Here is a 14,724-nt window from a genome sequence, read left to right as displayed (position 1 = left end):
TATAGCATTGCTGAGCTGATGAACTGCATAGCAGAACAGGTCTCCAAGGGGTTAAAGTGCTGCCTCTAATTTCGTACCACTGACTCTTTGATCGTTTTATAGACGTGACCTACAAAAATCCCTGTCCTGGTGAAAGGGCCTCAGAGGAAGCCCCAGTCTGATTATTGGGAGATTAAAGCAGATTAGTGAAGAATGTTAGATGAGGTTTCACGCTGGTAAATAATTCCTAACTCGTATCCCACGTTCCTGCGGATGGAGCGTGTGTGAAATGATTTAAGGCTGTTCATCCAGCAGATAGAGATATGGTAAATGGGTACATGTAATGGCGGGATCAAGGTTAGACAATGCTACAAGCTTTTAAAGGAAATCCAATAGTGCACCAGTTAAGCTTTGTTGCTTAGAAGGATTAAAAAATGATCTCATTATCTTTTGATATTCCTCTCAAATGACTCTGAGAATCCTCATCTCTCGGTCTGCAGGTCAGTCCAGGGCCAACATGATCCCTGTGAAACATCCCAGACATCCTAAAGCATCTGATGACACGTTAACCTCTGACCCAGACGTCACCGAACCCATGAATAAATCCACACCACCTCCCCTGCCCAAAAAGTCAGTCCCACGGGCACAAACAGAGCCATCCGCTCTAGGTAGAGAACTCTCTGCCCCGCGACCCAAAGGAGAGGCCAGACCAGGCGGGACCAGTCTGAGCGTCGCCAATCCCCTCTACGATCTCGAGTCTACATGGGACACGACCAGTCAGAGCTCCTCACTGAGCTCGGAGGCGCGACATCCCGACGAATCCGGGGACTCCCTGGAGCGTCCCGTGGGTGGGCGGAGCCTGTCTTGCCTGACCAACAGCAGCTCCATGCAGGGATGTGACCGGCGGGGCTACCGCAGCACAGAGAGTCTGACGGCCCGGACACAAGGGGCGGGGAGACCCGCCAAAGGCCAGAAACAGGTACCGTATAGAGGCATGGAGAGCTGGGAGGAAGTGGTCGGGAGGATCCGAGGTCTGCACACGGACACCCTTCGTAAGTTGGCAACCAGATGTGAAGATCGATTCATGGCTGGACAAAAAGATCATCTGCGCTTCGGGACGGACAGCTGGTCTCACTTCCGGCTGACTGCGGGGAAACCCTGCTGCGAGGCAGGAGACGCCGTGTACTACACAGCATCTTTCGCCAGAGAACCTCTGGTGAACTACGCTGTCAAGGTGAAAGCTCAGTCTTATACATATTTACTGTGGTATAATCTTTTAAAGGAAAAGTTCACTTCAGAATGAAAATTCTGTCATCATTTCCTCACCCTCAAGTTGTTTTAAAACTTTTTGTGAATTTTCTTTCTACTTTTGAACGCAAAAGATGATATTTTGAAGACTGTCGGTAACCACACCATTGATGGACGCCATTAAAGGGATAGTTCACTTTGAAATTAATTTTTGATGTTTTAGTTTACCTCAAGGGGATCCAAGATGTAGGTGTCTTTGTTTCCACAGTATTTTCACCAAATAAACCACTGGGTGGATTTTTATCATTCTAGGGTGGTTTTGCTCACACACTGCCAACACACATTTATGTTCAAACACCATGTTAAAGTGAATTTTCCGTTATAGGTGCCCTTTAAGCAGCATAAAAAAGCACATAAGTCACAGCGCATTATGAAATTATCTGAGATGGATACATTTGTTGCTTTTTGTCCAAAATAATCTGTCTTAGCAAGCCACTAATTATCCCGCTAATTATGCTATTATGTCATTACCGTTGCTTACATAGAGAATTGTACGGCTTATAAACCATAGAGTAACTCTGTCAAAGATGGGCAAGTTCTTCTCTGAGTTTTGCAACTTTTGTCTTGGCAGTTGTCCTTTGATACCTTGTAAAGTTGCCTATGTAGATATTAATTTTCTCTTCCTGTCCGATCTCAGATCTGTCGGGGTGTGGTGAAGGAGACTCAGCAGCAGTTTTTTCACAGCCTGGCAGTCCGGCAGAGTATCGCTGTGCACTTCAACATCCAGCAGGACTGTGGGCACTTCCTGGCAGATGTTCCGGCCCGCCTGCTTCCTTGGGAGCGAGAGGAGGATCGAGAAGACGAGCGAGGCGGTACGGAAGGAGGGGAAGAGGGGAAAGGAAAGGAGGAAGAGAGAGACGCGGCAGGACCGGGCGGGAAACTCTGCAGCCGCGTTGTGGTGATCACCCGCGAGGTGCCGTTCCAGACGGTGGCGGATTTCGTCCGCGAGGGCGTGGAGCGACACACGCGAAGCCCGGAGCTGTACGAACGGCAGGTGTGTCTGCTCCTGCTGCAGTTGTGTGCGGGACTCGAGCACATGAAACCCTACCACGTCACGCACTGCGACCTACGCCTCGAGAACCTCCTCCTGGTGCACTGTCAGCCCGGGAACCCTTGGAACCTGGAGCTGCTGGAGCCGAACAACAACACGGCGTCCGGTTCTTCCTCCACCGCGGCTTCCGCTTGCCCCGCCCGCCTCATCATCAGCAACTTCTCTCAGGCCAAACTCAAGAACGTGGTGCTAGAACCCGCTTCGCTCCGAGACCAGTCCCGTCTGGCGCCAGAGCTCCTCACTGCCACTCAGTACCGCAAGTGCGATGAATTCCAGACCGGCATACTGATCTACGAGATGCTGCATCGACCCAATCCGTTCGAGGAAAGTCCGGCGCTAAAAGAGAGGGAGTACTGCAGCTCTGACTTGCCCCAGATCCCACTGCGCTCTCTCTACTCTAACGGCCTTCAGCAGCTCGCCGCGTTACTGCTCAACCCCAACCCTTCCGAGCGCATCCAGATGGGGGACGCCCGGGCGTGTCTGCAGTGTCTGCTGTGGGGCCCGCGGGAGGATCTGTTTAACTCGCTGAACCCTCCTGCCGGGACAGTCCAGCGCCACACCGTCCTGCAGAACTGGCTAGACCTGAAGCGAACGCTCATGATGATCAAGTTCGCCGAGCGTTCTTTGGACTCGGGCTGTGGCGTGAGTCTGGAGGACTGGTTGTGCTGTCAGTACCTGGCCTTCGCCACCACCGAATCTCTCAGCAGAGTAATCAAGATCCTGCAGCAGCCACAGGGCGTGCTTATCTGATATAATTTTATTTGAGCAAACCATATCATCTAACTCTGTTAGTGAATGTGTTTGGGTTTGGGTTAGTTCACCCAAAAATTAAAATTCTGTCAGTATTTACTCTCCCTCATGTTGTTCCAACCCCGTAAGACCTTCGTTCATCTTCAAAACACAAAGTAAGATATTTTTGATGAAATCTGAGAGCTGTATCACTCCTCCACACTAGTCCATAGGCTTCTTGAGGGATTGAAACTTGCCGGCCTTGAAAAGTTAATAAAGACATCGTTAAAATAGTCCAAGTGACTACAGTGGCTCAATCTTAACTTTATCAAGCGACGAGAACACTTTTTGTGCGCAAAAACAAACAAAAATAACGACTTTATTTCATTTCACTATTCACTTCCTTCTCTGTGAGCCTCTAGTCAGTTAACGTAGTGTGATAGCGTAGAGCTACGTCACACGTAGGCTCTCTATTGGCCGACGCTGGTCATGTGTGCGATGCGTGACGTACAACAACAGAAGCTTACGCTATTAAACTAGTAACCTGACTCGAGGCGTTATTTTTGTTTTTTGCGCACAAAAAGTTCTCGTTATTTGAGAAAGTTAAGATTGCGCCACTGTAGTCACTTGGACTATTTTAACGATGTCTTTAATAACTTTTCGAGGCCGGCAAGTTTCAATCCCTCAAGAAGCCTATGGACTAGTATGGAGGAGTGATCCAGCTCTCAGATTTCATCAAAAATATCTTAATTTGTGTTCCGAAGATGAACGAAGGTCTTGCGGGGTTGGAACAACATGAGGGTGAGTAAATACTGACAGAATTTTCATTTTTGGGTGAACAATCCCTTTAATACCATGCAGAGAGTTCGGTCGAACCGTTTACAGGATGAAAAGTGACAAGTGAAGTCATATTCAACTCCATAGATGGCACATTTATAGAGCTGCTTTTATAAACAAAGTGAAACTGCATGACGTGTGTGTGTGTGTGTGTGTGTGTGTGTGTGTGTGTGCGTGAGCGTTTTGTGGGTTTTCCGCCAGTGTGTTTAGTTATGCTTTTCATTCTGCTGTAGGGATCAGCAGAAAACCACTGATCCAACATCAGCTGCATCATGATTTATGATTCCACTAACTCATGAAACTATTGGATAACTATTATGTAATCATCACATGTTGGAGTTTGTGGAAGGAGCCCCTAAAATAAGGGTCCTCCATTAGGTCACTGAATGAATGAAATTTAGTCTAACATGCCTTACTTATGTGTCTGTGTATGTATGTATATATATATAGAGAGAGAGATTAATGGAACGAGGCAAAAACGTTGTTTAATCAGTCATTTCAATCAAATGTTTTTAGCAGATCCTGATATATCATACAGATTCGTTCGAGAGTACAGATTGGATATTTTTCTACCACAAGAGCACACTGTAAAGTTAACCAAAGACTAAACACTCGGAAAAACACAGAACAAAACAATATTTTTGCATTTTACACAATCAAAGAGCAGATATTAACACCCTCCCTTATGAAGAAAGTGTCCTTATGTACCGAAAACAAAATGCAGTTTGGTTTTTTAGTAGTACTAAGAGCATTAGTACATACATTTCCAATCACAGAGATCAAAACTCAAAACTAGAGTCACTGCAGATTCAGATCGTAGCGTTCACGCTTGCAGAAAACTGCTTTTGAGACGCATCTGGATTAATCTAACCCTGACCTTACAGAATTACGAACCGGATATCGCTTTACGGATGTATGTGCAATCATTAAAAGTAAGTGTTAGCATTTGTTACAGTATTTTAGATCTATTTAACGCACTTGTTATTCTCAGCATGCAGTTATTCTTTCTCTTCCTGTTTCTGTTCGGCACATAATTGATGAGAATGCGAGCTCTGGGATCAGACCCCCAGCCTCATATGTTGAGGATATTTGATTGTGTGTGTGAATCATTAGTTTGAACCAGGGACGGCACATTCTTCAGCATTTTGTCCTTGTTATAGTGTTATTTTGATGCGTGAGTGTGTTTAAGGCAATGGCAATGTAGAGATGGACATTAGAGTGAAAATTGGAAAGTGTATACTTGCTAGTATTGCTATATATATATATATATCAAATGAATGCATTGTTTGTATGGAAGTGTTAACACCTAGCTAACTGTATTTTTACTTTTACATTTATTTAAAACTGCTGTGGCAACTTTGGCCTTTGGATGTATAATTTTTCACTATTATTACAACAAAAAAAGTGTTACAATCCCTCGATCCTCTTACGCACAAGTGGATTATGGGTAATAAGGCGTCCACAGAAAGAGTATTTCACACAGTATGCAAATTGGGATGCAGCAGATATTGACACGGTTCGCTGTTTTTAGTTTTATTTTCACTTATATGAAAGAAAGGGATTTAATGATTGATAGTGCATGAGAAACGGTTCATGTGAGGTCATTGGATAGCGTCTCTGTCAATCACAGATGAGGGCGGGAACATTGGTTTTCTCCTGTCTTCCATTTCCAAAGCTGCAGTTACAGTTCCATTACAGAGAAACAATGTTGTGTGTGTGTGTGTGAGAGAGAGAAAGAGATATTTCAGTGTCTGTCACGCTGAATGTTTGCGGGTCACACCGTAGAAATGTGTTGTATTGATTTATATTATAATATGTATATAATAATTTGAGTGTAGTTTAAATTCGTTTTAGCATTACGGGCACAATTCTGTGTCACAGAAAGAGCTTGAGCGAGAGAGTATCAGCAGATGTCTGTAACCGGGAGAACGTGTGCGAGTGTGTTTTTCCTCGTCCACCACCATTTCATCAGTTTCATTCACATTATTTCACTGAAATCATGTATTTACTGTTATTTACAAACGTTTATTTGCCAGAACTGCTTTTTACCTACAACTGCATATCTCATGGTATTTAGCTCTACATTACTGAGTTAACTGCTCATAATAAAACTATGAATATGTTTTTAAACAAGACTTGTTTGTGTGTTTTTATAGGTGTTGGTTGTTGTGTACTGTGCTCCTACACTGTAAAACGTTATAACCTGCTATTGTTTCCTTCTACCTTATTTATTAACCCGTAAAAAAATTGTTTTGTTGATGTAAATTGTTGTATATGGTTCAGTAATTGTTAAAGGGATAGTTCACTTTGAAATAAATGTTTGGTATGTTTTATCTTACCTCAAGGGCATCCAAGATGTAGGTGTCTTTGTTTCTGCAGTATTTTCAATTTTGATATTTTTTAGGTCAAACCGTTCTTGTCTGTCAGTCATATAATGGAGGTCTATGGTCACCACCTCAAAGAGCATGCACAGAGAAGTCCAAATTAAACATGATTTAATGACTCCTAAATGTAAGTACACATTGATGGCCTAAGACACAAAACAAACGGTTTGTGTGAGAAAATGAACAGTGTTTATATAGTTTTTTACCTCTTGTAACCACAGCCACAAAGCGCCAGTGGCTGTAGTTACCAGAGGTAAAACGATATAAATACTGTTCATTTTCTCACACAAACCGCTTGTTTCGTGTCTTAGGCCATCAATGTGTTTACATTTACGAGTCATTAAATCTTGTTTAATATGGACTTCTCTGTGCATGCTCTTTGAGGTGGTGACCATAGACCTCCATTATATGACTGACAGACATGAACAGTTTGACCTAAAAATATTAAAATTGAAAATACTGCGGAAACAAAGACACCTATACATCTTGGATGCCCTTGAGGTAGGATAAAACATACCTTATGTTAACATACCTAAATATGTTAACATAAATAAACATATTTATTTCAAAGTAACTATCCCTTTAAAGGTACAGGCACACTTTTATCTCTTGAACCGTTAAAAAAATATATATATATTTTTATTACACTTTTTTTTAAACTCACTTCCAAAGTAATTCATAGGCTAGAAATGACTTTTGTGAAGGCAAGATTTTTGTTGTTTAGACAAAAATAGAAAAAAAATAATAATGCAAAATGTTGACATTTATTGGTCAAAACCATGATGTTAATAATATTAAATATGTTTTATAGTACTTATATAATATAAAAATGTATTATCTTTAATAAACATAAATCAATGTTTTTTTTGTTTTAATGTAGCCTAATTTGTCTTTATACTTAAAAACTTCTGCTGATAATTTACTCACCCCATGTCATCCAAGATGTCCATGTCATTCTTTCTTCAGTCGAAAAGAAATTAAGGTTTTTGATGAAAACATTACAGGATTTTCTCCATATAATGGACTTTAATGGGAACCAAACTGTTCAAGGTCCAAAAGACAGTTTCAGTGCAAACTCAAAGGGCTTTAAAAGATTCCAGACGATGAATAAGGGTCTTATCAAGCGAAACGAGCAGTCATTAAAAAAAAAAAAGTTTAAGTTTTTATAAGCTCAAATGTTCTGTGTGACTCGACTCTCCTGTTTGAACTCGTTCTTCAAAATGAACGAATCTTTTTCTGATTCAATTCGTTCGTCTCGTTCGTTGAATGAACCAAATGACTCGAAAAAAGATTCGTTCATTTTGATGAACAAGTTCGAACAGGAGAGTCACACAGAACATTTGAGCTTATAAAACTTAAACTTTGTTTTTTTTTTTTTTTTTTTTAAATGAGTGATCGTTTCGCTTGATAAGACCCTTATTCATTGTCTGGAATTGTTTAAAGCCCTTTGAACAGTTTGCAGTTTCTACTGAAACTGTTTTTTGGACCTTGAACCGTTTGGTTCCATTGAAGTCCATTATATGGAGAAAAATCCTGGATGTGTTCATCAAAAACCTTAATTTCTTTTCGACTGAAGAAAGAATGACATGGACATCTTGGATGACACGGGGGTGAGTAAATTATCAGCAAAAGTTTTTTTTTTTTTTTTTTTTTTAAGTGAACTACTCCTTTAAGGTAAGAAACAAGAATCCTGCTGTTTTAGTTTATGGCCACTAGAGGGCACACACCACATAAATCATCCCTGTTTATGTAATATGGCCCAGCAGCACTTCAAGCTCATAAAGTGTGTGTAATCTCCTGATGCCCTTTTCAGGTTCACGGCGAGTAAACAACACCATAACAATAATAACACACTGACAGTCTGCTCGCATCTCATAACATATTACATAAACAAAACAGCATCACAGTTCGTGGTAGGCTTATCTGAGTATTCAAGGAATTGAACCTCTTAAGCATCTTTAGCAACTTATCATCTTGTGAGAAATGGAAAGGAATATTATTATGACGATGTAAGTTTATGAAGGATTATGAAGTGTGAGTCAGTGTTTAAGCCTGTGTGGACATGAGTTCACCAGGGGACATGAGGCTTCTGTTATTATGCACACGTGAATCTTAGTTCAATCAATCTGACACCGAAGAACAGACGATACACACACACACACACACACATCCTTCGACTCACAGACACTACCATAAACTACAGGTAAGACAATTTCATAATCAATGCTAATATACCAATTTACAGTTTACCATGCAAATGTTGTAATGTATAAATATTATATTAAATATTTTAAATACGTTTTACACCAGTGATTCAGCATCACATTATTGCTATTACATTGCAAAATCTCACATTATTTCATTCTAAATATTACGATTATATCAACGTTAAAGTGAATTAGTTAATAAGTGTTAATAAATTATAAATTAATCAGTGTTAATAAATTAGTTAATAAGTGTTAAAATTACATTATCCACAATATTATTTCGTTTTTAGTTTCTAATTTAAAGGTTTTTCACTACCATAAGGTGGAGTATCATACTATTAGTATTCAGTTTGGGTGTAATGGATTATACTGAATAATTAATTATTTTCCTTTTGAAAAGGCAAAGTGAGGGATTGCTCTTAATTTTTCTATAATTGTATTAATAACCTCTTATGTAAATGCATTAAATAAAATTTGTCTCTATAAATTACAATCAACATCAAATTGTATTGTCTAAATATGTTTTTAATGTAACCTTCACTCTTACAATACTTTGGTCAGTCCAAGAATAATTTATAATTTAATATCTGTCCTTGTATTGTTCAACTGTTTGAGGTTGTTATGGTATTTAGAAAATAATTAATAATAATTAATTTTAGAGAGATAAATTAGTACAGTAATCTATTTTCACTGTTGAAGATGTAGCTAGTATTTAATTATTTTTTTTAGAGTAACAAACCCAAGACTGGTATTATGATATATGTTTTTAATTGTATTCATGGAAAAACAGGATCTTTATACTTAAAAAAGTCATCTGTGTGTATCATAAGTGTATCATATTCATGGAAATGTGGCTAAACTGGCTGTGTCTTAAAAATGTTCTTCAGCTATACTGACTGAGATCCTGATTAACATAAATATTGCCTAAACTTTTCATGTCAGCAGAATGTCGAGTCTGGATGAGGTTCCATTTAAAGTTGCACTGGACTCAATGGAGACACATTTGGGTCAGAAAGAGACGTTTGCAGCTCCAGAGATAAAGATCCCAGATTGTGCTCAAATACTGCATGATACAAAGGTCAGAATGCAACAATAAACTTACAACTAATATTGTACAATATGTAGGATCTTCTTTCACTTATAGAAGTAGTTCACTTTTAAAAAAAACTTTTGCTGATAATTTACTCACCCCCGTGTCATCCAAGATGTCCATGTTGTTCTTTCTTCAGTCGAAAAGAAATTAAGGTTTTTGATGAAAACATTCCAGGATTTTTCTCCATATAATGGACTTCAGTGGGAACCAAACGGTTCAAGGTCCAAAAGACAGTTTCAGTGCAAACTGTTCAAAGGGCTTTAAACAATTCCAGACGATGAATAAGGGTCTTATCAAGCGAAACGATCACTCATTTAAAAAAATAATAAATAAATTTTAAGTTTTAGAAGCTCAAATGGTCGCCTTGCTCTGTTCTGTGATGCGCGTTCATGACTCTCCTGTTCGAACTCGTTCATCAAAATGAACAAATCTTTTCCAAAGTCAACTCGTTCATTGAATGAACCAAATGACTTGAAAAAAGATTCGCTAATTTTGATGAACGAGTTCGAACAGGAGAGTCACGAATGCGTATCACAGAACAGAGCAAGACGACCATTTGAGCTTAAGAAATTTAAACTTTGTTATTTATTTTAAATGAACGATCGCTTTGCTTGATAAGACCCTTATTCATCGTCTGGAATCATTTCAACAGTTTGCAGTTTGCACTGAAACTGTCTTTTGGACCTTGAACCATTTGGTTCCCATTGAAGTCCATTATATGGAGTAAAATCCTGGAATGTTTTCATCAAAAACCTTATTTTCTTTTTGACTGAAGAAAGAAAGACATGGACATCTTGGATGACATGGGGGTGAGTAAATTATCAGCAAAAGTTTTTTTAAAAGTCAACTACTCCTTTAATGCTCACATGTTGTCCTGTTCAACAGTATTCATTCTCTCTGGAGAAACGGATTATGGCTATATTGGAAGAACAGCAGCGGAAGAACAGGAAGGCCAATAAAGCGCCCCCGAGTGTGTCCCCCACTTGCCCACCACATTGCCTGATGTTCAGCAGCCCGCAGGAGCGCCGCTTGGTGCGCCTCAGAAGCGCAGAGTTCTGGGAAGTGGGCCCACGTTCCCGCAGCCTGAGCCTCAGCGCTGCAGACTCGCGTAAGCTCCGCCCCCTGCGGACGGTCCAGTTCCTCATCGCCGACACCGATTGCGAGGGCGGCTACGGTGAAGATGACGAGGGCTCGTCTACTGAGGAAGATGATGCTCGTAGCAAAGAAAGGCCGAAGAGCTCCGGCTCCCAGTGCATGCGATGTTCATTTCGTCAGACCCAGAGAGGCTCCAGCCCTCGCCCCACCCCGTCCTGCACACCCCAGAGGGCCCGACCGAGCTCTGCCTCCTCTATAAAAGACATACAGAAGCCTGTCCCGCTTTCCCTCAGCCAGACGCCGCAGGGCCGTCCTCACAGCTCCAGAGAGCCCCGCAGAAAACCTGCCGTTACCAGAACCAGCGGGCGGAGGAACTCACACACGCTCTTACAGCCGAGACCCTCGTCTGCAGGACAGCTGCCCTCAGCCAGGCCTCAACCCGCCGCACATGTAATATACACACCTCATCTATACACACCTCATCACATGTAGTATACACACCTCATCACATGTAGTATACACACCTCATCACTTGTAGTATACACACCTCATCACATGTAGTACACACCTCATCACATGTAGTATACACACCTCATCACTTGTAGTATTCACACCTCATCACGTGTAGTATACACACCTCATCACATGTAGTTTCCACACCTCATCACATGTAGTATACACACCTAATCACTTGTAGTATTCACACCTCATCACGTGTAGTATACACACCTCATCACATGTAGTTTCCACACCTCATCACATGTAGTATACACACCTCATCACATGTAGTATACACACCTCATCACTTGTAGTATTCACACCTCATCACATGTAGTTTCCACACCTCATCACATGTAGTATACACACCTCATCACATGTAGTATACACACCTCATCACATGTAGTATATACACACCTCATCACATGTAGTTTCCACACCTCATCACATGTAGTATACACACATCACTTGTAGTATACACATCACTTGTAGTATACACACCTCATCACATGTAGTATACACACCTCATCATCACATGTAGTATACACACCTCATCACTTGTAGTATACACACCTCATCACATGTAGTACACACCTCATCACATGTAGTATACACACCTCATCACTTGTAGTATTCACACCTCATCACGTGTAGTATACACACCTCATCACATGTAGTTTCCACACCTCATCACATGTAGTATACACACCTAATCACTTGTAGTATTCACACCTCATCACGTGTAGTATACACACCTCATCACATGTAGTTTCCACACCTCATCACATGTAGTATACACACCTCATCACATGTAGTATACACACATCACTTGTAGTATACACATCACTTGTAGTATACACACCTCATCACATGTAGTATTCACACCTCATCACATGTAGTATACACACCTCATCACATGTATACACACCTCATCACATGTAGTTTCCACACCTCATCACATGTAGTATACACACATCACGTGTAGTATACACACCTCATCACATGTAGTTTCCACACCTCATCACATGTAGTATACACACATCACTTGTAGTATACACATCACTTGTAGTATACACACCTCATCACATGTAGTATACACACCTCATCACATGTAGTATATACACACCTCATCACGTGTAGTATACACACCTCATCACATGTAGTTTCCACACCTCATCACATGTAGTATACACACATCACTTGTAGTATACACATCACTTGTAGTATACACACCTCATCACATGTAGTATACACACCTCATCACATGTAGTATTCACACCTCATCACATGTATACACACCTCATCACATGTAGTATTCACACCTCATCACATGTAGTATATACACACCTCATCACATGTATACACACCTCATCACATGTAGTTTCCACACCTCATCACATGTAGTATACACACATCACTTGTAGTATACACATCACTTGTAGTATACACACCTCATCACATGTAGTATACACACCTCATCACATGTAGTATACACACCTCATCACTTGTAGTATACACACCTCATCACATGTAGTATACACACCTCATCACATGTAGTATACACACCTCATCACTTGTAGTATACACACCTCATCACATGTAGTATACACACCTCATCACTTGTAGTATACACACCTCATCACGTGTAGTATACACACCTCATCACGTGTAGTATACACACCTCATCACGTGTAGTATACACACCTCATCACATGTAATAAACACACCTCATCACATGTAGTATACACACCTCATCACATGTAATAAACACACCCTCAGCCAGGCCTCAAGCCGCCTCACATGTAATATACACATGCTGCAAATCCGTAAATCTTATTTAAGACTATTGTTGAGCTGATTTTTTGATTACTGGTGTGTTTTAGGATGTGCGTCCGCGGACGTCTGCAGGGCTGAAGGACGCTCCAGTAGACTTGCTGTGTGCTTTGAGTCAAGAAGAAAGGGATCTTCTTGAAGCCGTTACACAACAAGGATACACACTGCGCACTGCCATACTAGCACTGCAAAGGACAGGACCCAAGAGCCTTGATCAGGTAACACACACACTCACACACACTGCATGCAAAAGCACATAAAAACATACACATTCTGTATCTGATTCCCTGTTGATTTGCTCCAGATTTTGAGGTACCTGACTTCATGTGAAAGTCTCTGTCGGCTGGGTTATGAGAAGACTCAGGTGGAAGAAGCTTTGGAGATGTTCCAGAACTGTGAGAGCAAAGTGAGACCTGGAAAAAACACCCCTCAAATGAGCAGATAGCGCTCCAAACACTCAACCAATCAGCATCTAGCACACAAAACACCCCTCAAACCTGTATTTAGTGCTCCAAACACTCAACCAATCAGCATCCAAGGCACAAAACACCCCTCGAATGAGCAGATAGCGCTCCAAACACTCAACCAATAGGCATCTAGCACACAAAACACCCCTCAAACCAGTATTTAGTGCTCCAAACACTCAACCAATCAGCATCCAAGGCACAAAACACCCCTCGAATGAGCAGATAGCGCTCCAAACACTCAACCAATAGGCATCTAGCACACAAAACACCCCTCAAACCAGTATTTAGTGCTCCAAACACTCAACCAATCAGCATCCAAGGCACAAAAGACCCCTCAAATCAGCATATAGCGCTCTAAACACTCAAGCATTTGGCATCCAGTGTGCAAAACACCCCTTAAACCAGTATTTAATGCTCCAAACACTTAACCAATCAGCATCTAGATTACTAGACGCCCATCAAATCAGTATTTAATGCTCCAAATATTCAACCAATCGTCATCCAGCACACCCTACAAACCAATATTTAGTGCTTCTAACACTCAACCAGTTTGCACCCAGCGTACAAAACACACATCCAATCAGCATTTAGCAAATCAGATACACCAACCTGATGTAGTGAATAACCTTTTTGTTTTTCTCTCAGGCTTCAGAGTTCCTGTTTCTGCTGGCTCAGTTCTGTGAGATGGGTTTCCAGCAGAGCACCATTAAAGAAGTTTTACTGCTGCATGAGAACCATAAAGAGAGAGCCCTGGAGGAGCTTATGACCCGGAGCGGCTGAGAAACCATGATCCTCTGCTATCTCAATAACTGAATAAAATAATCCTGAGCTTCAGCATGAACAATGGAATGAATGAATGAATCCTCAACTCTAAGTATAAATGAATCATCGACATGCTGTCTGAGCACTTATCTTCAGCTCCATAAATTAATCTATAAATATGTTATTTACAAATTCTTCTGAATGAATGAATCCATAGCAGCTTTAATACTCTAGTCTTTCATGGAGAAGAGGTCCTGTTTATGTTAATGATTTTCATTGTATTATTGTTTATATTGATGCCACATGATTAACTGTAGATCTGACAAAGATTAATCACTTAGTTGATGAGAACCATAGCTCAGAGTTCATCATCATGATGAAGATTAATCACTTTGAATTTAATTAAACACTCTATTGTGTTTATTTATATTGCGTCAATAATTTAGTTTCAGGATTGTATTCCACATGTTTAAAATTTAAT

The 14,724-nt window shown here is 40.7% G+C and overlaps 2 protein-coding genes across 4 annotated transcripts in view; both read left to right on the top strand.

Moving 5' to 3' along the window:
* The window catches only part of peak1 (pseudopodium-enriched atypical kinase 1), a 39,963-nt gene extending 36,749 nt beyond the window's left edge, over positions 1-3,214 (top strand). For both annotated transcript variants that reach the window (XM_039669731.2, XM_089127969.1), the window contains exons 4-5: positions 480-1,213; positions 1,925-3,214. In XM_039669731.2, the coding sequence (XP_039525665.2) occupies positions 480-1,213; positions 1,925-3,088 (1,898 nt within the window). In that variant the 3' untranslated portion in view covers positions 3,089-3,214. The remainder of the gene's footprint in view (positions 1-479; positions 1,214-1,924) is intronic.
* Positions 3,215-7,931: 4,717 nt separating this feature from the next.
* ubap1la (ubiquitin associated protein 1-like a) lies at positions 7,932-14,702 on the top strand. 2 transcript variants are annotated; one of them, XM_039669211.2, is made up of 6 exons: positions 7,932-8,491; positions 9,438-9,573; positions 10,474-11,133; positions 13,065-13,232; positions 13,319-13,420; positions 14,127-14,702. In XM_039669211.2, exons 2-6 carry the CDS (start codon positions 9,442-9,444, stop codon positions 14,259-14,261), a joined length of 1,197 nt encoding a protein of 398 aa, XP_039525145.2. In that variant the 5' UTR covers positions 7,932-8,491; positions 9,438-9,441; the 3' UTR covers positions 14,262-14,702. The 2 variants fall into 2 exon arrangements, with proteins under 2 accessions (XP_039525145.2, XP_088983965.1); XM_089127839.1 differs by lacking the exon at positions 7,932-8,491 and having other exon boundaries at positions 8,829-9,573.
* The last annotated feature ends 22 nt before the right edge of the window (positions 14,703-14,724 follow it).

The sequence above is a fragment of the Pimephales promelas genome, chromosome 25 (assembly GCF_988280905.1).
Source record: "Pimephales promelas chromosome 25, fPimPro1.hap1.1, whole genome shotgun sequence".
Classification (NCBI taxonomy): Eukaryota; Metazoa; Chordata; class Actinopteri; order Cypriniformes; family Leuciscidae; genus Pimephales; species Pimephales promelas.
This window is presented reverse-complemented; position numbering and strand designations above follow the sequence as displayed.

Coding starts and splice junctions, on each gene's coding strand:
- ubap1la (XM_039669211.2), top strand. CDS start 9,442: ATGTCGAGTCTGGATGAGGTTCCATTTAAAGTTGCACTGGACTCAATG. Junction 13,233..13,318: donor GACCCAAGAGCCTTGATCAG/GTAACACACACA, acceptor GATTTGCTCCAG/ATTTTGAGGTACCTGACTTC. Junction 13,421..14,126: donor TCCAGAACTGTGAGAGCAAA/GTGAGACCTGGA, acceptor TTTTTCTCTCAG/GCTTCAGAGTTCCTGTTTCT.